Raw genomic sequence first — 24,367 nt, 5'->3', positions numbered from 1 at the left:
GCCCCTGATCTACGGTCCTTACATTCTGGTAGTGGAAACAAAAAAATCAACTCCCGAATAACTGAGTGATCAGTCTGATGGTGATAAACGCTATGAAGGAGAACTGGGGCAGCAGACGCCGAGTGAGGCTGGAAGCAGAGGGTGTTTGTTTATCTAGAGAGGGGCCAGGGACACCTTCTCTGATAAAGCAGTGACTGAACAGAAACCTAAAGAACTGGAGACATGAGGCAGGAAGGTGTCCAGGAAATGAGCAAGATGGGCAGAAGGAAAGTAGGTGCAAAGGCCCTGAGGTGAGAGATCATGTTCAAGAACATACTGAAGGGACTAAGATGCTCAAATTTTCAAAAGGCGGGGAGGGCTATGAAATACTTACAAGGTCGGAGTTAAGCAGCTGGGGAAGAATGAATGTTCCAGATGACAATAAATCGCATATTTATGTTTATGTTTTAAAATACACAGGACCAGAAGAAAGTTTCATCTCCTTTGTCAAACCTGATCGATTTGAAGTGGCTGTTTGGAGCTCGCTGTGGAGCAGGAATTGGAATGGCGTCTCAGCTGACCGCGGTGATCAGTTAGTTGTGTCGTCCATGGGAGCGAGTGTATGTGGGGGGAGGGGGGTCGGGTGGGATGGTGTGGAGGCCTCCTCTTTGCCATCCGGGGAGTCGGGTGGCTTCAGGAGACTGTGCCTCCCGGTTTCCAAGAGATCCCCGTGTCGGCGGACCCTGGCACGAGAGCTGGGAAATGCGCCCCTAGTAATTCCTGCCCTTTCAGTCCTGACCATGCCCACCCTGCCTTGATCTGACCTCCCCTCACGCTTGCACCCTGGGTGTTGACAGGTAGGGAAAAGAGGGTAGACAGAGGAAGGGCAGAGAGGTTCTCAGAAACTATTTGCATCCCCCGCAAAGTTTCTTGGGGGGAGGAGACCAAAGCAAGGAAGCTGAGTTCTTATAGTTCATTAGGAAATGAAGTGAATTCTTGAAAGCAGGAATCCGTATCTACGTCTGCTAGACATGGATTGTGTTTGCTCAGACACACACGTCTTCCGAACTCTGGTCTGCGGTCCCCAGAAGAGGTGAGCGCGGTTGACCAGTTCGCTTCTGGGGTCCTGGCATCCGGCAGCCTGAGGTCAGCTGGAGGAGTGGCCGGCAATGACCTGTCCAAAGTAGTTCGTTTCCGTGCCCTCGTTCCTAGGCCTGGTTTTCTTCCTCCGGGCCTCTACACCCAGGTGGTCTGAGAGTTGGAAGAGACCCCCCCCCCTTCCCCAGGCCCACCCTCCCCTCCAATACTCACAGTCACTTCCGCCAAGAGCTACGCCTGGTAGTTTGAGGAACCAAGGCTTCACTGGGTTAAGCAGGCAGCCTTCCGACTCAAAGGGGACTGAGGCGGGTCAAGCCGGGCAGCGGCCACATGAAGAAAGAGCTGGATATAAAAATCAGAGAGGGGGACGAGGGTGCTGACCTTGGCTTAGCCCCATAGGAATGTGGAAAGAGGACAGAAAGATGTAGGTAAAGTAAGTCTCCAACACGGCTGTGCACGCAGGTGGGCCTGGAGGCGGCGAACACGACCCTCGTGCCTTTCAGGCTCTGGCCACCAGGGGGCGCCCGAGTTCACGGCAACGGCCGGGTCCTGCCGGGTCTGGGTCCGTGGCATTCTGGGAAAGGAGGGCAGAGACTTTGTTAAAGGGAATCCCAGTAAAGTAACTGGGCCGAGTCTGCGCTTCCCGGTGACGACGGGGACGAGGTTCTGTTTTCTAAACGCCCTGGCCAGCACTCTGTGTCATTCAGGGGGTCCTGAAGAGGCGCTGTTGGTCCGCCCAGGGTCCAGCTCCGTGTTGAGCAGAGAGAGACACACGTTGGACCATCAACCTTCTTTCTCCCTCCAACGTGCCCGCCCGCTTCTCGTCCCGCTCTGCCCCCTGCACGGGTCCAAATCTGCCGCCAGGCATTTTAATTTTTAAGGTGAGTTTTTCCCACTAGAAGATAATCTGTACTGGGATCCCATCGGCTGCGCAATCAGCCCCCAACATGAAGGCGTCTTCTTTCTTCGCAGGGTGGACTTTCTTGAGTGGGAGCCCTCAAGCATTTTTAAACATCCTTCTCTTGTGCTCCACGTGGCTTCTCTTTTCCCAGGCATCTTGCTGTCTGGAAAGAATTTGTGTCTGAGGATTGTTCTCTGCCAGACCAGACACGATTGAGAAGATCTGCGAAGGGTCCGGCTCTCTCTCACCAGGCCACTGTGGGGCACTGGGTACTTTCATTTTCCCGGTTCCTTTGTCTGGACTAGGGGGTTGAGGGACTGGGTGAGAGGCCGCCTCCCCCACCCCCCCCTCCCAGCAGGCACAAGTGCAGAGTGGCCCAGTGTGTTTACCTGTACGTGCGCACGAGGCGTTTATAGACTTAATTTTCCAGGTCGGCTCTAGGAGCATCCGTAATCCAAGAATCTCTTGTTAGTTTTAGACCTGAGAAAAGTTGGGTATCAGTTAGAGTCCAGTTGGGGAACAGAAGCTGCCCTAGTTACTTAAACAGTGAGAATCTAACATAAAGAATAGTTAACCAGGCATAGCATTGTCAATTAGGTCGCTGAAAAGGCAGGAGGAGAACACTAGGTTTTCATAAACGTAGTAAGGGGCGCCTGGGTGGCCCAGTTGGTTGAGCCTCGGACACTTGTTTCTGACTCAGGTCATGATCTCACCGTTTGTGAGATCGAGCCCTGCATCGGGCTCTGTGCTGACAGTGCAGAGCCCGCTTGGGATCCTCTCTCTCCCTCTCTCTGTGCCCCTCCTCTGCTTGTGCATGTGTGTGCGTTCTCTCAAAATAAAATTAAATAAATTGATAGATAAATAAATACATAAAAGTAGCCATCACAGGAGACCCTACCGCCCATAGGACTTAGGGGGACCAAGGGCGGAAGATGGAATTTATAAAAATTAGGACCTTGGAGGATTGGCCTGGTGGACCTGGGGCTCAGAGCTCTGGGGATAGGACACGACCAGCTGGTATTAGTGTCTCTGAAGCGGACACTGGGAAGATTGCTGTGTGGTGTTGGGGAGGACGTGGACGGGCTGCACTTGCTATCGGGGGAAGGGACTGCTATTACCAGGGTGAGGAAACATTGCTGGGGCCTCCGTCAGAGCCACAGACAGAAGGGGAGCCCAATGAGGCAAACTTGCAGGAGGTAAATCCCTTCTTCCACCATCTTCACCTAGCAGAGCCTCACATGGAATCATCTGGAAAAAAACACAACTTCGGTGCGTGAAACCCTAGCCCCAGCATCGCAAGGGCAATTTGAGAGCTGAGAGACCATAGGCTAAAATCTGGCACAGAGTGCTTGACTGGAATAGCAGAGAGAGTCAGGAGCAGACAAGGACAAGTGAGAGACACCCAACCAATTTTTTTGTTTTCTTTCTTTCTTTGTTTTTTATTGCTGATACTCAAGACTAATAGGTTTGATGATCAACCACCAAGATGTCAGACTGGCTGCCTGGGGAGGCTTATGTGGTTCCTGCATGGTAAGAAGGCCCCATTCTTGACTACCGGTCTAGAGAGAAGGTTCTGTGGAGGCTGGTGAGGCACAGACGTCTCTGGGGCTGCTCCCCTAACTTGGGAAGGCCATCAGACTAACTGCAAACAGGAGAGCTGCCGCCCCCTTGTGGACACCTGCGGTTCTGCAGGAGGGTAATGTGACCTTGCGGTTGGCTGGACTTCACCTGCTCACCTTGAACTCCAGGAATGACATGGGAATTGGCTAGGAAAAGTCAGTTTGATCCTCTGATGTCCATGAGGGAGCTGTCAGCACTGGTTCATGATGATGATGATGCCTTTCTTCAAAAGGGATGGAAGTCTCAACCACTTTCAATCTGATCTGATCCACTGCTCAAAAGAACCTCATGGCCTCCCTGGCCAGCTATAGACACCCCAACACCCTAAAAGACAAGCCCATCTCATCTAGACATCTGCTCTGGGTCTTGCCGTGTCCTTTCAAGCAGGGCTGGGGACAGACTTTTTCTGTAAGGGACCCAGAGAGTAGACCCTTGAGGTTTGCAACCATACTGTCTCTGTCTCAATGATCCACTCTGCCATCGTGGCTGTGGATGGTAACGGAACAGAAGAGCAGACTGTGTTCAGATACAACTTTATTAGTGACACTGACATTTAAATTTCACATGACCGTCACCTCTCGTGAAATGTTATTCTCCTTTTGATTTTATGAGATCGTTTAAAAATGCGAAAATCATTCTTAGGTTGCAAGCCTTCCAAAAACAGGCAGTGGGTTGGACTGGGCCTGTGGCTAAAACTGATTGACCCTTGATATACAGCCTTCAACAGTTTAGGTCCTTAGATGGTGCCATTGTGAGCTCAAATCATTGAAGCGGCTTCTGCTCACCTTATTACAATTCCCGGAAAGTACCCGTGTACCTGCAGGATCCGGCCCCTGGGATCCCACAGGCCGTGGGGCCAGCCAGGTTTGAGGGGGCTTCTGTGGGAGAAACTCTGGCTGTAAATTCTACCTCTTTTTCTAGCGAGACGGGGAAACTTGTTCTCGCTTACGTGCGTGGTGCTGGGTTCCGACAAACTGGGGTGTTGATCTGAACCTAATGCATAGTTTGAACAGTAGTGTACTATTCACGGATCATTCCATCACTGATAAGAGGAATCACTCCAGATATCTTTAAGCAACACCCCTCCCTCAATGCGCTGAAAATATGATGGGTTTAATGACAATGTGATTCTTACATGGCTTCCCCAGGAACTCAGTCTTTTGAAAAAGCAAGGGGCGGTGTGCTTTAACTTACATTCAGTGTGTGGTTTCTTTTGTCTCTTGGATATTTAAGTTGGAGACTCAAATGGAGACAGGATACATATGAGAAACTCGGAAGGGTTTTAAAGGGCTTTGTGGGAAAAAAAAAGTTTAGAGCAGTGTTACCTTTTGGGTTACAAAGTGGGGAGTGGATCTACAGTTGTGTTTTCTTTGATTACGGAAGGAGGTTCTGGAAGGAAAGCAAGAGCTGAATACCTAGTAGATGTTGGGGAGAATTGGAGGGTGGGGGGAGACACCTGACTGCACCTGTCCTTGTTCCCTGGATTGTGAGCCTTAGCAGCATCTGCCTTTTCCTTCTTCCCTCCCCACCTGTCAGCAGGACCCAGCTCTGCCAGCCTTTGAGGACACAAGGCTCCATAAGACACAGATGTGTGTGTTTCCAGTGAAGGAGGCAGGCATCGAAAGAAAAACTGGTGATATCAAGTGATAAATGCTAAACAGCCCGTGAAGGGACCCAGAGGAAGTGCTAATTACCTGTCTAGGAGCAGAAGAGGTAGGTATTCAACGGGCCAGAGGAGGAGGGAAGGGGACTCCTGGCTGAGGACACAGTCTGTGCCCAAGCACAGGGGCGCGCCTGCAGGATCTGGGCAAGGTCAGGGTGACTTCTAGGGGCGGGGGTCGTGTGTGGTGTTGAGTGGGCGAGGACAGAGAAGAGGAGGGGAGTGGGGGAGATGAGGCCTGAAAGTCAGTTGGGGACGGTGCGTGCGGACGGGGAAGAGGGGTCCCTCAGAGGACTCACGGCAAGGACGGCATGGGGACAGTGGAGGCTACAGGCTGGAGGCACCTTGGCTGGGAAATGGGGGCTGGACTAGGCGTGCCCAGAGTCCCTCGCAGGGCTGACGTTTTAGCAACTAGATCAGTGTTTGTTCTCTTTATGAAATCGGTGGACCCACCCCCCTGAGGCTCAGCCAGGTACACGCGGAGGCCTCTCCTGGAGGTCCTGCCTCCAGGAGGTGAGCCGTGCTCTGCCCTGTTGTCCGGGGGCGAAGCCACTGCCCGGGCCTGGGAGTGAGTCAGTGGCGAAGCCAAAGCCCGCTACCCAGTGGGAAGAAAGATGAGTCGCTAAAGAAACTGATGGATGTGTTCCTGCCTCCCCGCCCTGCCCAGATGTTCCGGGAGACTCTGGCTGAACCCTGGGGCACACCCACTGGGGCACACCCATCAAGTTCCTGGCAAGCATCGCAGGCCGGAGTGCTTCGCTACCTGGCTCTTAGCTGCTGCTGGCACAGAACCAGGACAGGATGGCTCAGTCCTTGCGAGGACTCCACGCTGCCCGGAACGGGCAAGACACCTCAAGCGGGTGCCCTGCTGTCACCGGCAGGATCCGAGGCAAAGATTTAGTCACTGAAACTTGGCAGCTCCAGGGCTGGGGCAGAGTATTTTTCAGGCTGATGTTCAGGGCGGATCTCTCTACTTGCAGATGAAATCAGTGAGATAATGAATGTGAAAACACTGTGAAAAGCCACCAAACTTCTGGTACCCCATCCTGCTGCTGTTCCCTCTTCTGTTCCGGGGCCACCATTCCCCCAAGCTTCTTTGATTCCTCTCCTCCTTCCGTTGTCCTCACCTCACAATGTGGAACTTTGTTGACTCGATTTCTGAGAGGACGTTCACATTCATCCCCCTCGATGTCATTTCTGCTGTCCCTGCCCTGGTCCAGGCCCTGGATTTCTTGCTTATACTAGAGTGATAAAGTTTATCTGTTCTACTGCCTCTTTCTCCTTTTGAATTATCAGCCCCGCTGCTACCAGACCATCTTGTCAACTCAGACCATATTCCTGATTATTTTACTCTCATCCAAAACGTTCAAAGGCGGCCAGTGGCCTACAGAGTGATAAACTCTGAGGTCCAGTGTTCAAACCTCCCGGCTGGCCTACTTCCCTACGTTCGTAGAGATCGTCCAGCTTTTCGCCGTTCATGCTTTCACCCAAGCCCTGCAATCTGCCTGGAACGCCATCACTTTCAAAAGCCTCCTGACAAGTTTTTTTTTTTTTTTTTTTCCCCTCCATTATTCAAGGTGCAAAGAGGGTGGTAGATAAATCATGTACGGGATAAGAAAGGTGGGAATGATTATACTTTAGATGCATCGAAGAATTTTTTTTTTTTTGCTGATCTCATTAATGGATTCATTTTGTGCAGGACACTGTGCTGGGGATGGGGGTGGAAAGGTTCACCGTGTATGCACTTGGGCAAAGGCATCTAGAGCTATGAGGACTAAGGATACACTTTCTCTTTTGCTTCCTCAGACAAAGCCACGGTTGCAACGCCAGCACTCGTGCAAAAATATCTGTGGGGTGGCGGTATCCCTTTTTGCTCTGGCTACTAGGAAGCCCAAAAGGCAAATTTCACTCCCAATCACAGTATTCATTGGCTTATTCAAAAATTCACACATAACAGGTGCCAAGTAGGTATTCAGAGCTATGTTAGATCCAACTACGGGGAGCAAGACAATACACATAATTTCTGCCCCCAGGAGGCCACTATTCATTCTTACAGTTAGCACATCTTCATCTCTGTTTCCTCTCCTCCTGATTTTGGAGTTTGTTGAATCTCTCTTTAGTTTTATGTGAGCTGAAATTATTTTTGGAAGAGGAGAAATACAGTCAGTATATAAAAGTAAAACTGTTCCAACGCTGTTAACGAGCTCTCCGATTTGATCTCTGCCTTCATGGATTCGATGTTTGTTCTTTTGTTGTGGGGTCTCTCCACAGGCCAGCTGGTCATGTCAATGTAACTGACACAAAGTTTGATGTGATCATAGCGATCTTGTAGGGCCTTGCTCTTCTGTCTCCTCTTGTAAACTCGGGGTGACACTTAACATTCAATCACAATTAAAATATTGTCCCCAAGTTATTTTGGGGGATGATTTCCTCTTCTGTTCCCAGTGTATAATTTTAATTAAAAAAAAAAAAACATATTACAGGGCACCTGGGTGGCTCAGTCGGTTAAGCGTCTGACTTCGGCTCAGGTCATGATCTCACGGTTCGTGGGTTCAAGTCCCATGTCAGGCTCTGTGCTGACAGCTCAGAGCCTGGAGCCTGCTTCTAACTCTGTGTCTCCCTCTCTCTCTCTGCCCCTCCCCCACTTGCACACTGTCTCTCTTTCTCTCTCTCTCTCTCTCTCTTAAAAATAAACACTAAAAAAATTAAAAGAGGGGCGCCTGGGTGGCGCAGTCGGTTAAGCGTCCGACTTCAGCCAGGTCACGATCTCACGGTCCGTGAGTTCGAGCCCCGCGTCGGGCTCTGGGCTGATGGCTCAGAGCCTGGAGCCTGTTTCCGATTCTGTGTCTCCCTCTCTCTCTGCCCCTCCCCCGTTCATGCTCTGTCTCTCTCTGTCCCAAAAAATAAACGTTGAAAAAAAAAATTAAAAAAAAAAAATTAAAAGAAAAACCCTATTACAATACTGATAATACTCGTATGTCACCTCAAATCCTTTTTGGAAACTAGGTGGGGCATATTACATAAATAAATTGGCATTTGATAAACGTGGCCTAGCCATTGGCAGAGATGGGAGTGTGGGGTAGGGACGAGGGCTGTCCTCTCAGCAGCCACTCTGGTTTAATGTACTTGGTGGGCGGAGACGCACATGAGGCCCCTTCCTTCCCGAGAACGCCCGGAAGTAGCTGGGGTCTTTGCTACTGGGTTGGTAGAAGCCGTCTCTGCACCTGCTCAGCACAGAGGCGGCTCTCTGTGCTGTGAGGTGTCTGCCCGTGGGCCACGTTCTGAGCCGCTGAACCCCAGCACTGGGTGCCCCAGTGCTGCAGAGAGCTGTAGCCAGGCCTCCAAGGGCTCCACCAGACGTTGTGTTCAGGGGCTTCTGCCTAAATCCACTGACACATTCGCTACATAGCAACTGCGGTGTGGTGGGCATAGGAGTCAGTGAAGCAGGCTCAGGATTTCAGCAGACCTCACGTCTTCCAGATCTCTCTCCGTGCTGGTGCCTGGGGAGTTCACTCCTCGTGACCCTGACCGCTCCCCCTTCCCATTGTTGCCAGGCTCCCGGTATTCGGTGCGAAGTATCACATGTAGATGTCAAAGATGGGGCTTGTCAGGGCCCACAGGTGAGAAGCTTGTGCAGGAAGCCTGCCATCTGGGGACTTGTTACCGAGCACGTGGGGTTTTTTTCCGAGAGACATCCCTCCTCAGGTTGGAGGTTGAATCACGAGCCAGATTCCCCCTGAACCTCACTCAGCGCCAAAGGTGGTCTTCGATTCAGTTCAGCTCCGTTTAATTCAAGGCACGTTCTCCGGACACTTGTGCCCAAATGCGAGGTCCTGGGGCCACACAGCCAAGTACAACGTGGCTCTACAGGTGCCTGTTGTCTGATGGTGAGGTTGGCGGTGACAAGGATGGTGATAACAGCTCCTAGACCTCCTACTGGGTGCCTGTTGCCATACTAGGTATGTCGTGTTATTTCACTTAACATGCACAAATGCCGCCCCCCAGTTATTCCCTTGATTCATTAAATGAGGAAACCGAGGCTTGAAGGGATGGTGGGACGTACCCAAGGTCATCATAAGTGGTGGAGTGACTGATCAGCCCCAGGTCTGTGAGACCCCAGGGCCCCATCTTCTCACTGCTCAGCAATGCCACCCTCCCAGTCACAGGGCACAGCCTATCCGGGGCACCGAGACCCTCAACTACTCTGTCTAGTGACAGGTGCCATCGCTAGACATGTGAACTCCGTCCGAATGCTGGCCTGACTCCTGTTAGCTCATGAGATGACGGCAAAGTCCGGACGATTTTCCTTGAGGAACTATACCTGCTCGTTCGTGGGGAGGCTGGCTGGGGCCGTAAAGGATATTTGAACATTAAGTAAACCAGACAGATTATTAGGTGTTTCGTATCCGTCCCTTCTATTAACTCTTGAAGAATATTATTCTTTTCCTTGTACAGGTAAAGACACTGGAACAGGGAGGAGTTGACGGACCTAAGCTTTAACAGTTTACAAATGTCGCAGCTAGGGGGCGCCAGGGTGGCTGTTGGTGAAGCATTCCCGGTTTCAGCTCAGGTCATGATTTCACGGTTCATGGGTTCGAGCCCCATATCCGGCTCTGCGCTGACAGCTCGGAGCCTGCTTGGGATGTTCTCTCTCTCTCCCTCTCTCTCTGCCCCTCCCCTACTTGCGCTTGCTTTCTCCCTCCCTCTCCCCCTCTCAAAATAAATAAGCTTAAAAAAAAGAAACAAATGTCACAGCTGGGATTTGAACTCACACCTTGGTGTTTCTCAAGCCAGGCATGTTCTTTCTTTTTTTTTTTTAAATTTTTTTTTTTCAACGTTTATTTATTTTTGGGACAGAGAGAGACAGAGCTTGAACGGGGGAGGGGCAGAGAGAGAGAGGGAGACACAGAATCGGAAACAGGCTCCAGGCTCTGAGCCATCAGCCCAGAGCCCGACGCGTGGCTCGAACTCACGGACCGCGAGATCGTGACCTGGCTGAAGTCGGACGCTTAACCGACTGCGCCACCCAGGCGCCCCCAGGCATGTTCTTTCTAGCACACCGAGTTATGCCATGGGGTGGACTAAAACTTAAGAGCACTCTCTGTTCAGTCAACAAACATTCGCTGGGGCTTTGGCTCATGGAATGCATGGTGCTGGGCACAGGAGAAACACAGATGAGTCTGACCTGGGTCCTTCTCTGAAGGACCACACAGTCCAACAGGGAGATGGACTGGGCCACGTAAAGGATTCTAGACAAGATCCAAAGAATGCGGGGCCGTAAATGGTGCCTTTGTTAGCTGACTCCCCTCCCATTCCAGCAGCTGGTTTGGGATGGCCTCCGCCCCAGAAAGTTCCGAGGCACCCGGTACCCCGGTTCCTGAACGTGAGTGCGGGACCAGGGGGAGTCCTGGGGAAAGAGTCCAGGGGTCAGCAGAGTTCGCAGCCCCAGTGCCCCCCCACCGCCCTGTCTCTGGCCGCCCCCCCCCCCCCAGAAGACGGCCTTCTCTGTCTAGGCAGCAATGTGTCTGCTTTTCTTCCTCTCGCTGGAAACACACTTTGACATTTTTTAACAAATAACACAATTTTCCCTTTGTGTTTCCCTTAATAAGACACAGGAATGAGAGCAAGAAAAGGAAAGTAAAAAAACGTGTTCCTGTCATCTCCACTCTGCACCAGGACGTCCTTCCTCCCGCGCTGTCTCCCTCCCACTGCGCCGCGAGGTAGCCCCCGCCTCCCCTGTCCTCACTCCTCTCCCCAAACCCCAGCCACCAGCGGTTCATGAGTCTGGGGGTGGTGCTTCTGTGTTTCCAGCCGAAGGAAGGGGAGCTCCACGGTCAGTCTGCCTGTCTCACCCCATCTTCTACACGTTGCTACTTGGCTGAGGACAGGTGAGGGCAGAGAATTGGGACAGGCCCAGGGGCACCTCCTCCATGAAGCACCCCCAGGTTACAGGGGTCCTGTGCACCCTCTTGGGGCCCCTTATTCACTGTTGCTTTTTATTCGTTGCCCGTGGTGCGCCTTCCTCCAACGACGGCAGCTTCCAGACCAGACCGGCCAGGGCCCTGCATTTCCCCCGCTCAAAGCAAAGTACTAGGCTTAAGACACAGTCCCTGGATCTCTTGGAATCTGCTTGAAGTTGCAAGATTCCTGATGTTTGGAACAGCTGCCTATCTCTCAATGGGGATAAATGTTAAGTTTCCACACTTGGGGCCAAACACCAATCGTACAATTTGCAGTTCGGGGGAGATGTGGCCTACCAGCAGCTTGCGTGGAAGAGGACTGAGGAGGTTTTGTTAATAACGTACGCGGTCTGAGTCAACGGCGGCCACTGAAAAGGCTAACGCCAAATCAGGCCGCGTCAACGGGTATTTTATGGCCACAGGAAGGAGCGGAGGCCCTGAAGCCACGGTCACTGCAAAGCTGCAACAGGTCTGGAGAGAGAGAGACTGGAGTAGGTTCAGAAACAAAGTGAATAGGACAGAGCAGGCAGCTCTTCGAGGTAGAATTTGACATCACGAAGGGCCAAGCCCCAAGCAGTCAATGGACCAGATGTGGCTGGCTAGGGAAATGAATTTGGACCCGATATAAACTTAACACTTGGACCAGATGAGCTTGAAGGTCACTTCCACCTTTAAAAGTCAGTAGTTTGGGGTGTCTCTTCTAAAGCCCGATTACGTCCTTTCCACAACCGCTCAGAACACAATATTTCTGACGAAAGGGACAATATGGCTGGTTCTTCATAAAGAGCTTTTGGACAGTGGCTTTGTGGCATCTTCTGTCATCAGAAAGGTGAAATGATAGCGTTTGAGTTTAAAATGAAAAACCATGTGGCATGGTCAGAAGAATCTGTCAGGGGAAAGCTGCCTGTCTACCTACCCACCATGTCACTGAGCTGGCCCAGGCCATTGTGAAATGATAATGAGGCAGGGGCGGGATTCATTGAGCAAGGTAAAATAAAGCATAAAAGAGAAAACCCCAAATAAACAAGGTATATCTTTAATGCTTTGGACACTTAGCTACCTCAGCGTCTACACCTGGACACATTCTGCAAAACATGTGATGAGGAGCTGTTCTACAGCCCACCCCATTGTCCACAGTCAGTGTGGTTGCACAGACTTCAGACGGCAAAGGCCTCTCAGACCATTGCATATGGCGCCTTCGTCGCAGAGAGGAAGTACAGTCGCACAGGGAGGTGAACGTGGCCCAGCTGAGCTGGGAAATGGAAGTGAGGTCCCTGGATTCCTGACCCCCATGTGCCTTCACCTTTCCTCCCTCCCCCCACACAGCGAGCACGGCACTCATCCATCAGTGAGGTAAATGGCATCTGTTAATCACATGTATGTGCCGGGCTTTGCGCTACAGCTTGTAATGTGATTATGACACACAGTCTCCATTGGGAAGGTACCCAGGAGCCCAAGAGCTGGGGAAAGACGTTCCTACTGAACGTTTGTGAGCGATCTGTACCTATCACGCAGCCTGCCTTCCAGAGATGCAAAGACCATTTGAGGGATTTGGGTCCCGGGTCAGATGGGACCCCACACACTTTCAGGATATTCTCTAAAAGGAATATTCTTACCACTAGTTAAACATATGTCATGCACTCAAGACCTTTAGCGAAAGCAAAGTTCGGTCGGGCATTTAAAACTATTCCCTATGACTGTATTTGCCCGACTCCATTTTTTTTTTCCTTGCCTGACTTCTATTTTATACATTATCCTAAGGATACTTGTAATCCATATTATTTTCCCACAGTCTGCCGGGGGTGGCAGAGAGGACAAAGGACAGGTGTCGGGGGCATGCCCCTAGCCATCTGGGCAACATCAGAGAAATCTCCCAGCCCTACTAAGCCGCAAAGATTCGTCAGAAACAGTGGCTAAAACTGTGTTCTGCCTACCCCACAGGTTTGTTGTAAAGACCAAGCAAAATCGTGTAGGGTGAAAGTATCCTGGAAAGTCTAAAGCAGCATTCAGATGTAAAGTATTAAACTCTCTGCCCTTTTCCCTTGTTTCCCTGAAGTCACATTCAGTGTTTGGCTTGGGTCTGCTGGCAGAAAGCACTTAACAATGGCGAATGGGGTCAAGGCTTCCGAGCACATCCGAACAAGAGCTGCCAACACTATTTCTTGAAAAATAAGGAAGTGGTCCCGTCCTTGGAGAAGGGAATAGAGAGCGCTTGCAATGTGGCATCTCGCCTGCTCCCAGTTCACTGTGCCAAAGCGCCTGGCAAGTCCAATCTAGTTCCCTTCGGCCCAGGAATTGAGGGGGCCCCCAGAGAATCCCGCGGAACTGACCGTGCGTGGGGGGACTTACTCTGTGCTATTTTCCTCACCTGTGATATTGGGATAACCATTGTCTCCCCCCACCCCCCATAGGGGCTGCTGTAAAGATTCAACGAGTTAACTGTGCGACCAAAGCCGGCACGAAATAAAATGTTCGAAAAATGTTAGCCTGCGTTATGATGTATTTATGGAGTACCCACTTGGGGCCGGGCCCCGTGCTGACCTCCTGGACTCCACACACGGTTAAGACCCCGTTGCTGCTCCCGGAGGGGCCAGAGGTCTACCGCTGGAAGCTAAGCTTAGGGGGTGTAGTGACTTGACATCGCCCCCCAGGACTTCTCGCCCCAAAGAATGCCCCCTTAGCCGGCTTCCTGCTCAGCGCCTGGGGTGGGGGTGGGGAGGACCCCACCTCGTCTCTACCAGGAGCCCGATTCAAGCCCGGACCGTGCGTGGGTCCTTTGGCATCTGCAACCCCCCCCCCCCCCCTCCAGGAATGGGTTTCCATCTGAAACGGTCAACAGGGTGGGAGCCCAGCGGAAGTCGGGAACTTTGCGGGAGCCCCCGCCGACGGGGAAGGGGACGGAGGAGCTCGGCGCCGCAGGGGCCGCCCCCCACCCCACCCCCCGCGAGCAACCTCGCGCCGCAGCTTGCCCGCGCTTCCGACGGCGCGGGGAGGGCCGCGGTGGCCGGCGGAGGTGGAGGGCGGCCGGGGACGCCGCGCGCGAGCGCCGCGGAGCCGGGGGGCGCGGGGGCCGGGAGGGAGCCCCTGCACGTGTAGGGGAGGAACCTTGGCGTGCCTGCGGGGCGGCCGCGGCAAGCTGGGCCGCGCAGCCGGGCCGGGGAAGGGAGCTCGGCGGCCGCTCCGGGGGCGCGCTCGCAGCCCGCCTCCCCGCGCACCCCACCCCTTCCCTCCGCCGCGCGCCGCGCGGAACGGCCCCTGTCAGCGGCGGCCGGATCCGCCCCGGCGCGGCGGGGCCCGACTCGCACCCACGACCCCGGGGGCCTCCGCCCTCCCTCCTGGCCTCGGGGCGGCCCCGGCCCTCCCCCGCTCCCCCCCCACCCCCCCGCACCCAGAGGAGCGACGCGGGCGGCCAGGACGTCCCGAGAAGGCCGGCCGCCCGCGGCCACGTCCCGGCCCGGCCCGGGCGCGCCGAGGAGCGGAGCCAGGGGCCGGCGCTCGCTCGGGCTCCCTCCCGGCCGCGCCGGCCGCAGCGTCGAGGGCCTACGCCTCCCCCGGCCGGAGCTCCCCGCGGCGCCCGGCCGCTTCCTCCCGCCCCTGCGGCGGGGAGCGAGCTCGCCCACCAGGTAAGGAGGGCTGCGCGTTCCTGGGCTCCCGGCTCGGGCGGGCGTGTTTCGGAAAGTTGATTTGAAATGCATCCAAGAGTGAGCAGGGCCAGCCGCGGCTCCTCCCCGAGGCGACTTCTTCGCTCCTGCAGACGTTCCCGGCACCAGCCGACCGGCGGGAGGACCGCCCCGCGCGCCCCCAGCGGCTCTCCGCGCCCGGGGTCGGCGAGCAGGCGGGCGCGCTCCGGCTCGCTCTCTCGGCCCCTCCTGGGCCGGGGCAGGTGAGGGACGCCCCGGGCCGGGCCGGGCGCGGGCGGTTCAGCTCGCAGTCCCGCGTGCCTGGGCCCGGCCCCGCGAGGGGAACACCCACCCCTTTTATTCCCTGTCTCCCCACGTCGCCGGGTTCCCGCAGAGCTGTCCCTGGGGCCCTCATTCGTATAGGTTGGGGCGGAGTCGGACTCGGGATGGGAAACCGGGGGCTGGGGACGGGGTGGGTGTGTGTGGGGGGGGGGGGCAAGGGAAGGAGAAGCGCAGTCGGGGGGCGGAGGTCTAAGTACAAAACGCGTTGACTTCAAGTGAACTCAGATCAGTCAGAGCAGTTCGCGGTGACTCGTCTCTCTCCTCCCTCCCCACGTTTCTCTTGGCTGGACTCTACCCTCCCGGCTCATTCTGGTGACCCTGGACACTCCCTGCGTCCTTTCCCAGGAGTGCCGCTGCTGCGGGCTCCCGGTCCCAGAGGGCGCGGACCCCAGGAGCACCGTTTCCTCTCCTCTACAGGTCCTCCCGGCCCGGCCCGAACATGCTGGACGGCCTGAAGATGGAGGAGAACTTCCAAAGCGCCATCGAGACTTCGGCGTCCTTTTCCTCGCTGCTGGGTGAGTGTTCAGGCCGTGTGCCCCGGGTGCACCCTCTTTCCCCCGGGCCCCAGCTCTGCAGCCCAGCTTTCCGGAACGGGGAGCCAGCGCCCCGCGTTCGGCGCTCAGTTGCGCCCACGCTCCGTCCGTCCGTCCGTCCGTCCGTCCGTCTGTCCCTTCGGGTCCTTCCCACCCCAAACCGACGAGCCGCCCCAGGCCTCACGCGCGGGCCACCGAATTCCCCAAAGCCGCGAGGGGCGGGCGAGATCGCTCGCGGGCGTGAGTGGCAAGTGATTAAAGATACCCGGGGATGGATTTTTAATCACGGAGCTGATCGACATCTCATAAACGCCGTGCGCTTCTCCGAGGCCTAAGGGCGAGCAAAGGAAACCCGAGGCTCGGAGCGCCCAAGTTCGAGGCGGCTTCTGGTCCCCACCGACTCCAGCCCCAGTCCTCAGCCTCGGGCACGGCCCAAAGGCTTTTCCAGGCCGGTGGGCAGCGCAGCGCGGGGATTAGCCCGCGCCACAGGACCCTCGCCTCGGTTTTAATTAACTGGAGCCGGACCTCGAGGCCGGCGGGTTCCCCCTCTCGGCCCCCCCCCCCCCCCCCCCCCGCCTCCCCAATCCCTTCGCTGAGACCGCGGAGGAGCTGCGAGCCAAGGGCCTCAAAAGGGTGTCTGCACGCGAGGGTCTGGCTGATCTGAGGCCAAGGATTCTCAACCCCGCCTCTCACCCAGACCTTGGTGTTTTTCAGGTGTGGGTCGCGGGTGTTTTACCCTTTCAGCGGGAGAGATTTTCGTTCTGTCATTTAAACCTCTTGCCTCTTTCCCTCACTCGGAACCGCTACCGCGGGGTGAAGGCGAGGAGGCAGTTCGCCTGGAGAAACCAAATCCAGAGAGGAGTTCTCCCTACTCCCCAGATGAAACGAAATCACGCGCGCTGCGCTCCCCTCTTTCAACCGCGCTTGCGGAAACTTCTCGGCTCCGTACAGCGTCGGAAGAGTGAGGGAATGGGGGGGTTGCAGAGCTGGCATTGCCCTGGCACCTAGCGCGGGCGACTTTGTACCTACAGCGGGCGTCGCGGCTCGCAGGGGAGGGATTCGCCCCTCCCGGTTCACGGCGGCTCCCAACGTCCGGGTCCTGGCCCTGAATGCCGAGACAGGGCAGAAAGAATAGACCATTTTACAGTTGAGAACTATCTCGCTACTTTTCTTAGCCCTCCCTGCCCTGCCCCAGCGCGACTGGCTCGACTCAGGAACCGGTGGCAGGATCCCCCAAGGGAAAAGCGACAGGAGTGTAGCAAGGAAATGGGGAAGGGTCAGGCCCTTTGGGACACCACGCGCAGGAGTATTGTTACCAGGGGACAAGGCCTTCTTTAAATAGCTGTGAAATGTGCCGACAAAGGCGGCTAAGCGTTCCTCCATCCTAAAGAAGTGCACTCCCTACCCAGCAAAAGAAAGGAACCGAACAGGCAAAAGTCCAAGGGGGTAGGGTAGAGAGGATTCCCTGTGCACGCGGAGTGGGTTTGGGGTGGGTGTCGCCCGCTCCCGCCGCAGCCCAGCACCCCCATCCCCGGAACTCCCGTGGCATCTCCGCGCCCTGCGTCCTTCCTCCCTTTTCCCTACTATTTTGATGCTTCTTAATTACATTATGTGTGTGTGTATGTGTACATATATGTAATATACATGTATATACATATACGTATACACACATATATACAATTATATATATAAACCCCTCTGAAGTTTGTTTCAGCCAAGACGCAGAAGTCTGGGGTTCATTGCTTCGAACAATACTGAGTTTGCCTGGAGGGAGATCGCATTTTTCTCCACGAATGATACTTTTTAGGAAGAAAATAAAAAATCTTAAAATTTTCCCCCAAAACATAGAAGAGAATTGCGTTTTAGCAGAAGGCAAAACCAGTCCCCCCAATTCTTTTTTAGAGACTCTTAGTTTTAATCATTGTCGAAAGAGACCAGCCCAGTGAGTGGCTTCATACTCACCTGATAAACCTGGGAGCGCAACAGTATTTGCGGTCTAATTTTACTGGGTGCGCGCACATTTCCGCGACCACCTGGGCAGGTTTGATCTTTGAGGCCGCTTACTGATTCGCGCCCCCAACCCCGGAGAATTGGAACCTTCCCATGGAGTCGCCGTTTATCAGAAACAACACTCGGTTTGATTTTCCTCTGTTCTCCACAACTCGCTTTAGTGGATTTAGCAGGGGGCTTCGCAGGGTGGGGGACGCGGGGGAAATCGGCGGGTGTGGAGTGATCAGTGATGGGAGCCCGTCCCGGCCGCCTTTGGCCGGGATGCTGGGCCGGCGCGGTTGACCCGCGAACGTCTATTGCTGCTGTAGGCAGAGCGGTGAGCCCCAAGTCTGTCTGCGAGGGCTGTCAACGGGTCATCTCGGACAGGTTTCTGCTGCGGCTCAACGACAGCTTCTGGCATGAGCAGTGCGTGCAGTGCGCCTCCTGCAAAGAGCCCCTGGAGACCACCTGCTTCTACCGGGACAAGAAGCTCTACTGCAAGTATGACTACGAGAAGTAAGTGTCCGCGCCGCCGGAGCGCGCCCCCCAGACAGACACCAGCCGGCACGGGAGCCTCGGGCCTCCTTTACCCCCCCCCCCCATCCGCTGCCAGGAGGCTCGAGAGGCGCCCGCACCCCCGGAGGCGCAGAAATCCCATCCACCCCCAGCTTGTTGTACACTCCCCGCGGCCGCGGGGCAGCGCGTCGGGCGCCCAGCCACCGCCCGGGCCGCGGGGGCGCGAGCGACGGCTCCCTCCACCGTGTGCTCGCCGGGTTTGCAGGCCTCGCGGGCTCCGACTCCGACTTGACGCACCTCCGTGGGGGCTCCCACCCCACGAAGCCTGTTCCCGTCTCTCCCCTTCACGGGGGTGCCCCCGGGGCTGCCAGGAGCTCAGGTCTCCGCGCGTGTCCGCGCCGCCCGCGAGATTCGGGAGAGCGGTGTTCATCCGGTGCTCCCCGGGTGCTCCCGCGGCTTCCGTGCCCCGCGCGGCGCGCGTTACCCGCTCGGCTTTGTCCACTGGCGGTCCCGACAGATTGGGCTCAGGGCGCTGCCGTCCCTCTGAGCTCCGCGCACACCCTGCGTGCCTTTTCTCTCACTGTCCCCGACCCTCCCGGCCCCGGTTCTCAAAAACTCTGGGGCGCAGGGGCAGTTAGGCCAGAAGCGGGGCCTGATTTGAGGCGCCCTCCTAGGTCCCGCATCTCCCCCCCCCTCCCCCCACTAATTCCCTTGTGGGTGTGGATTGCAGCCTTGCAGCGGATTCAGTTCTCTCCTGCCCACGGGAACGTTCTGGTGTGTTTTGAGGAGAGTTAGGCGGCAGGTATTTAAGAAAGTAGATTATTTTGAACCTAGATTTCTGTAATGCCTAAAGCCTGGATGCGGCAGGGAAGAGGGAGTTAGAAGGATTTCCTGGTTCTCACCAGGCAGGCCCGGAGTTGCTGAGTGGGTCCGTGGAGAGGGAACTACTTGGCCTTGTCACAATGGCTAGTTCATGGGGACACTGACTTCTCAAAGCTGCGCAGGGCGGCATCGGAGGAACGCAAAGCCGCTGAAACGCAGGCCTCTGTTTTTGCACACTAGGATTGGTATCTGTGAGTGAGCGGATGCGCGTGCGCGCGGAAAATTCCGCATTCGTTACTGGTGCATAAAAGGGGCCCGCACTACTGAGGATAATCAAGGGAGGGGCAGTGTGCATGAAGTGCAGTGACTATCCTGTTGTTAAAAACGCAGTGAGGGGGGCTGTGCAGAAATCTCCACGCAACAACGACAAAACGTTGAGAACGAACACAAATCTTTTTTTTTTTTTCCTCCAGTGTTTCCTGGGCTATGAGGTTTACCAAAAACTGGCAACGCGTTTATACCCAGTGACCACACACACACAGTGTTTTTTCTGCCTCCCGGTGCTCCTTTGCCGTGGTACATTTGAATTTCACCCTCACGTGGAAAGGGTACTGGGCATTCATGCTTGGAAAGATAACTTTACGTTTGTTAGCCCTACAAAGAAGACATGTTCGATGTGGGGCGACTTGGACAATCCAGAAACGTATAAAGAAATGAAAACACACGGACCACTTTACAAAGTGGTAATTATGGTTAACATTTTTTAAAGAAGACATGCCTGTATCTGTTCTTGGTTGTCTGTTTGCTGCCAGGGTGTCTGAGTGAAAAGTGCAATTTTTGGGGAATTAAGCAGATTTTGCCCACAGAACTTCAAGTATCACCTTTGGATAAAGCTTCTGGTGCATTGCTGGATTCCCCCCGCCCCGCGCCCCCCGCATCTTGCTTTTCATCTAAAGGTTTTGGGATTGTGTAGACCCAATCTTTATCTTTCTGCTTATAGATTACTGAAATGTCCACATCCTTCAGGCACAACACTAGCGAACTCAAGAGTATTGGAGCTTAGGAAAGGATTTGGGTTGTGAATTTCTATTCTGTTTGTTAAAAAAAAAAATCACGAATCAAAGAAGGCCTAAGGGTCAACACAGCTGTCTGGCCAGTCAGATCTTCTTTAAGGAAGTCAGGCTGTGTCAAGAGGGGAAGAAACAGTTGTTGTAAAGTACTTAACACAACAATGTCCCTCCCATTTCAGCCCCCAGGTTTGGCCTCCGTTTGGGCTTATTAGCCCACTAGGGTCAGTTCTCCCCTCACAGCTATTTCTGCAAAGGGAAAATTGCAGGGATCAGCTTGCCAGCTGTTGGCCAGAACCAAGGAGATTTTGTAAAGGGGTGCGAGCTGCATTGTTCGGAGAGACGTTGGTGTTACGACGAGGGATTTTCATTTTAATTTTAACATATTTTCCGGAAACACAGACGTCAGAGCGGGGTTGCTTGTACTCTTTAACTCACGGCACGCTATCAGCACCGGTCTGTGCCTCCCCCTCAATTTCTTTTCTTTTCTTTCTTTCGCTTTTTTCTTTTCTTTTCTTTTCTTTTTTTAGGATGAGGATTGTTTCTCCTCTGTTCTCCATCCCAGTCCCATTCTTCTTCCAACAAAATGGGGTTTTAACATGTCTGATGATCTGAATGGCATTCGCACACAGGGTAGTTGCTGTAGGAGAGGGAAGAGGTTGGTGTATTTGTTTCAGAATGTGGCTCAAGACAAAGTCCTTTATTCAGCAAGCTGTTTTCAGGCTTCACTAGGTAAGTCCCCCGGCTGCCTCGGTGGTGAGAGGCTCTGAGATTGGATCTCAGAGCTGCCTTCAGGGGGCTTGCAGCCCAGCCCTTTGGCCTTCTGTATTCTATCAACTTTCCCAGAAGCCTCTCCTAAGTGCAGACTAGGTGTTGCCTAGAAGCTCTCTGGCACGACCAGATCTTTATCCTCCAGAGGGACCATTCCGTTTCAGATGCTCCTCGCGAGACAGTCACAGAGAGCACTTTTCCTCTTTAATAAATAGATACTTAAAAACAGCTTTGCCCTTTTGGGCCATCGGGGAGGAAAATGAGATGGGAGAGAGGTGGTGGGACAGCATGGGGGTCAGCGAGGAAGCAGGTCATAAAAACACAGATCGGGCAGTGCCCTGCTCTCCAAATCCACCAAGTTTGAGTGCTTTTCCTACACCTTAAAATGAAAGCGTGTACGTATAGCTCACGTGCAGTCTTCAGTGAAGGTCACAGACATAATATTAAAGCGAGTTTATTATATTTATTTTGGCCATTTGTGCATTTCTGGCTGTGGGGCAGTTTTGCATTTGAATTATGAGCCCCTCTCTTCTCGATGTCAGGTGGCCAGCTAGAAAGTGAAAATTCTACCCTGTCAACTAGCTGTTACACCTTCTTGGTGTCAAACACCAAATTTGTCTAATTAAAAAAAAAAAATGGAATTGACAATGGCAACCTTAGACACAGCCATTCATTTAAAACTTCGGGATGTTTTGCTAAATATTTGTCTCATACGTTATGACACCCTTAGGAATCATTTATCTTCTGATCATCCAAAACAAATACATTGGGAGAATTGGTGCAGCTGTACTAAGCAATATAAAACACAAGGGTACTCTATAGGTGTGGACGTTTAAAAACTGAATTCAACTGTTTTCAGCGTTCCTGAAAGTTAGCAGACAACCAAAATATTTTCCAGCCTAGGGGACTTCTATTTATATAACTGTTGTTCCCTATTTAACTGAGTCCTCTATGATCTGGGTAGTTTGGAGTTTTCCCTGAATTTGTTCCAAACAAATAGTGTAGTCGGACTTTAGCTGGAGACAGAAGAGGCTGCTGAATCACGGGAATGTGGTAATACAATAGATAATTAAGCCTTCTGGAAGGGATCCCACATTTAAATCAAGTTTATATTGTTTCTTTCATGTGCCTGGCAGCTCGGTGCGTCAGCCGGGGCCCTCTCCTCTCACATATGAAGTTTATCATTATCCCTTAGATTGTTCTGGACATCCTAGGAGCAGTGTGGGATAGCTGCTGTCATCAGAGCTGTTCTCATAACATCGCAACTCCTCGCATGTCAGCAAATCCCAGGCCTTGGGAGACCTTTCCTCAGAGGGCCGCACCATGTTTTCTCTCCTTTCTTGTGGAGCAGACCAATTTTCTGAAGACAGGGACTGAAATGGGACAAAGTGGATATCACGTTTAGAGCTTTCCCCGTACCTTGCCTTCGACCTGCTGATTGGCAGGTCCTCAGGAAAAAAAAAATGGCTGAGGTAATGAGCTCTATTAGGACCAGTAATGAACTAATTCTGCATTTTATCAAGGTAGCGTAGGATGTGTGTGTGGAGGAGAATTAGTGTGGTTTTATTACTGGGACATTACTTGGAGATCAAAATTGGGCATGCGGTTCCTCATAAAAGGAACCTACCGATGAAATTACAGAGGCAATTGTTAGGGTTTTTTTTTTTTTTTTTTTTTTTGTCCGCACTTTATCTTTTGTTGGCCCCACTCCTGGCATAATAAAATATAAGGAATATAAAAATCAAACACAGCGAGGTAATAAATTGATGTCTGCATTAAATTGCAGGGCGGTTTTAGCTCGGGATAAGCACCGTCCATGGGCTGTGGTATGTGTTGGTACAGGCCGCATAATCTCTTTTTTTTTATTTCAAGGGTGATTGGAAACAGTCCTTGCTTAGAGGTGTTTTCTCTTTTTATATGTATTGGTCCCTGGGTAGGACTTCCTTGGAATCTAAGACCTAACATTTTGAAATAAAATTAGACGGCACAAGTAGATATTAATAGTATTCTGGGAATTAGATATGAACATTGCTTTTCAGAGTAGGTTATGGGATTCTTTTGATCCTTAAGTGCGTGGAGCACATTATAAAAAGTTATTTATCCGATCCAGTTCTACTCACTCTGGAGTCCTGGGACTTTTGTCATCCACCTGGGCAAGGAATTGCTTTTGCTTTCAGATTTTAGGGACAAGAGCTTTCCTGAAAGTTCATTGCTTGCCTTGCTTTTCGGTTTCATTTTTCTTATTTCTAACCTTTGTATTAACCAAGATCCCATGACTGATTTTGGAGCGGCCTCGTCATCGTTGCTTTTTAATTAGGGAAAAATTGCTTTGGAGATAATGAGCAGGTGCCTGTTTCTCTAACGAGAACGATTCCATTTCTTAAATTATCAGCCTATGATTTTTTACGGTCAAAGACATTATTTGGGTCGCAGTGTTTAGAAGTGAGCAAAGAGATGAGGATTTAAAATGCTCTTTATGTTGTCAGAACTTTGTTGAAGCTTCTTAGAGTAAATGCATGTGCAAAATGCCATTGTTGAATCATATCAAGTGCAAAATAACACCCATGCTGAATCCCGTTAACTTGATTGTCAGGTATACTTGTACAACACTAGGAAAAAAATGTGCAATCACATGGAAAGATTTGAAAATAATTTCTGCTGTGGGGCGCCTGGGTGGCTCAGTCAGTTGAGCATCTGACTCTTGGTTTTGGCTCAGGTCATGATCTCACAGGTTCGTGAGTTCGAGCCCTCCCCACCCCTCTTCAGGCTCTGGGCTGGCAGCATGGAACCTGCTTGGGATCCTCTCTCTCTGCCCCTCCCCGACTCATACTGTCTCTGTCTCTTTTGAAATAAAGAAATAAACTTAAACAATATTAAAAATAATATCTGGGGGTGGTGTCTGGGTGGCTCAGTCGGTTGAGCGTCTGACTTCGTCTCAGGTCATGATCTCACGGTTCATGAGTTTGAGCCCCACATCGGGCTCTGTGCTGACAGCTTACAGCCTGGAGCCTGCTTCGGATTCTGTGTCTCCCTCTCTCTCTGCCCCTTCTCCCTTGTGCTCTGTCTCTGTCTCTCAAAAATAAACATTAAAAAAAGAAACAAAAAAAATAATTTCTGCCATAACTATGAAATCAGCCGTATTTTAGCGCGTTTCTTTTCTTTTCTCTTTTCTTTTCTTTTCTTTTCTTTTTTCTTTTCTTTTCTCTTCTCTTCTCTTTTCTCTTTTCTTTTCTTTTCTTTTCTTTTCTTTTCTTTTCTTTTCTTTTCTTTTCTTTTCTTTCTTTTTATATCTTTCCAAGGTGGATTTTGCAGTGCCCTTCTGCGTCTTCAGAGGGAGGTTCTTAGGAAGACGCTTGCGGGCTGCGATGAGAGGACTGGGGGCTTCTGGCCTGGAAGTGCCCCTCTCACTCTCTGCACAGAGCAAGAGGCTCCTCTTTTTGTCCCCCCTAGGAATACCTGGGTTTTTCTGTAAGTCTCTTAGTGACGTGT

At 52.7% G+C, this 24,367-nt stretch overlaps 1 protein-coding gene and 1 long non-coding RNA gene across 3 annotated transcripts in view; both read left to right on the top strand.

Annotated features, from left to right (window-relative positions):
• Positions 1-2,342: 2,342 nt before the first annotated feature.
• LOC147572450 (uncharacterized) lies at positions 2,343-10,059 on the top strand. Its single transcript, XR_015246425.1, has 3 exons — positions 2,343-5,311; positions 9,129-9,217; positions 9,714-10,059. It is a non-coding gene; the product is annotated as an uncharacterized LOC147572450 (long non-coding RNA).
• Positions 10,060-14,621: 4,562 nt separating this feature from the next.
• Positions 14,622-24,367, top strand: part of LMX1A (LIM homeobox transcription factor 1 alpha) — a 159,352-nt gene continuing 149,606 nt past the window's right edge. The window contains exons 1-3 of one of the 2 annotated variants that reach the window (XM_086694732.1): positions 14,622-14,841; positions 15,598-15,695; positions 18,032-18,218. In XM_086694732.1, the coding sequence (XP_086550858.1) occupies positions 15,620-15,695; positions 18,032-18,218 (263 nt within the window). In that variant the 5' untranslated portion in view covers positions 14,622-14,841; positions 15,598-15,619. Of the gene's footprint in view, positions 14,842-14,894; positions 15,102-15,597; positions 15,696-18,031; positions 18,219-24,367 lie in introns of those variants that run through there. The other variant, XM_086694731.1, reaches the window with a different exon arrangement.

Source organism: Puma concolor, chromosome E4, assembly GCF_028749965.1.
Source record: "Puma concolor isolate L17-30 chromosome E4, mPumCon1.1.hap2, whole genome shotgun sequence".
Lineage (NCBI taxonomy): Eukaryota > Metazoa > Chordata > Mammalia > Carnivora > Felidae > Puma > Puma concolor.
This window is presented reverse-complemented; position numbering and strand designations above follow the sequence as displayed.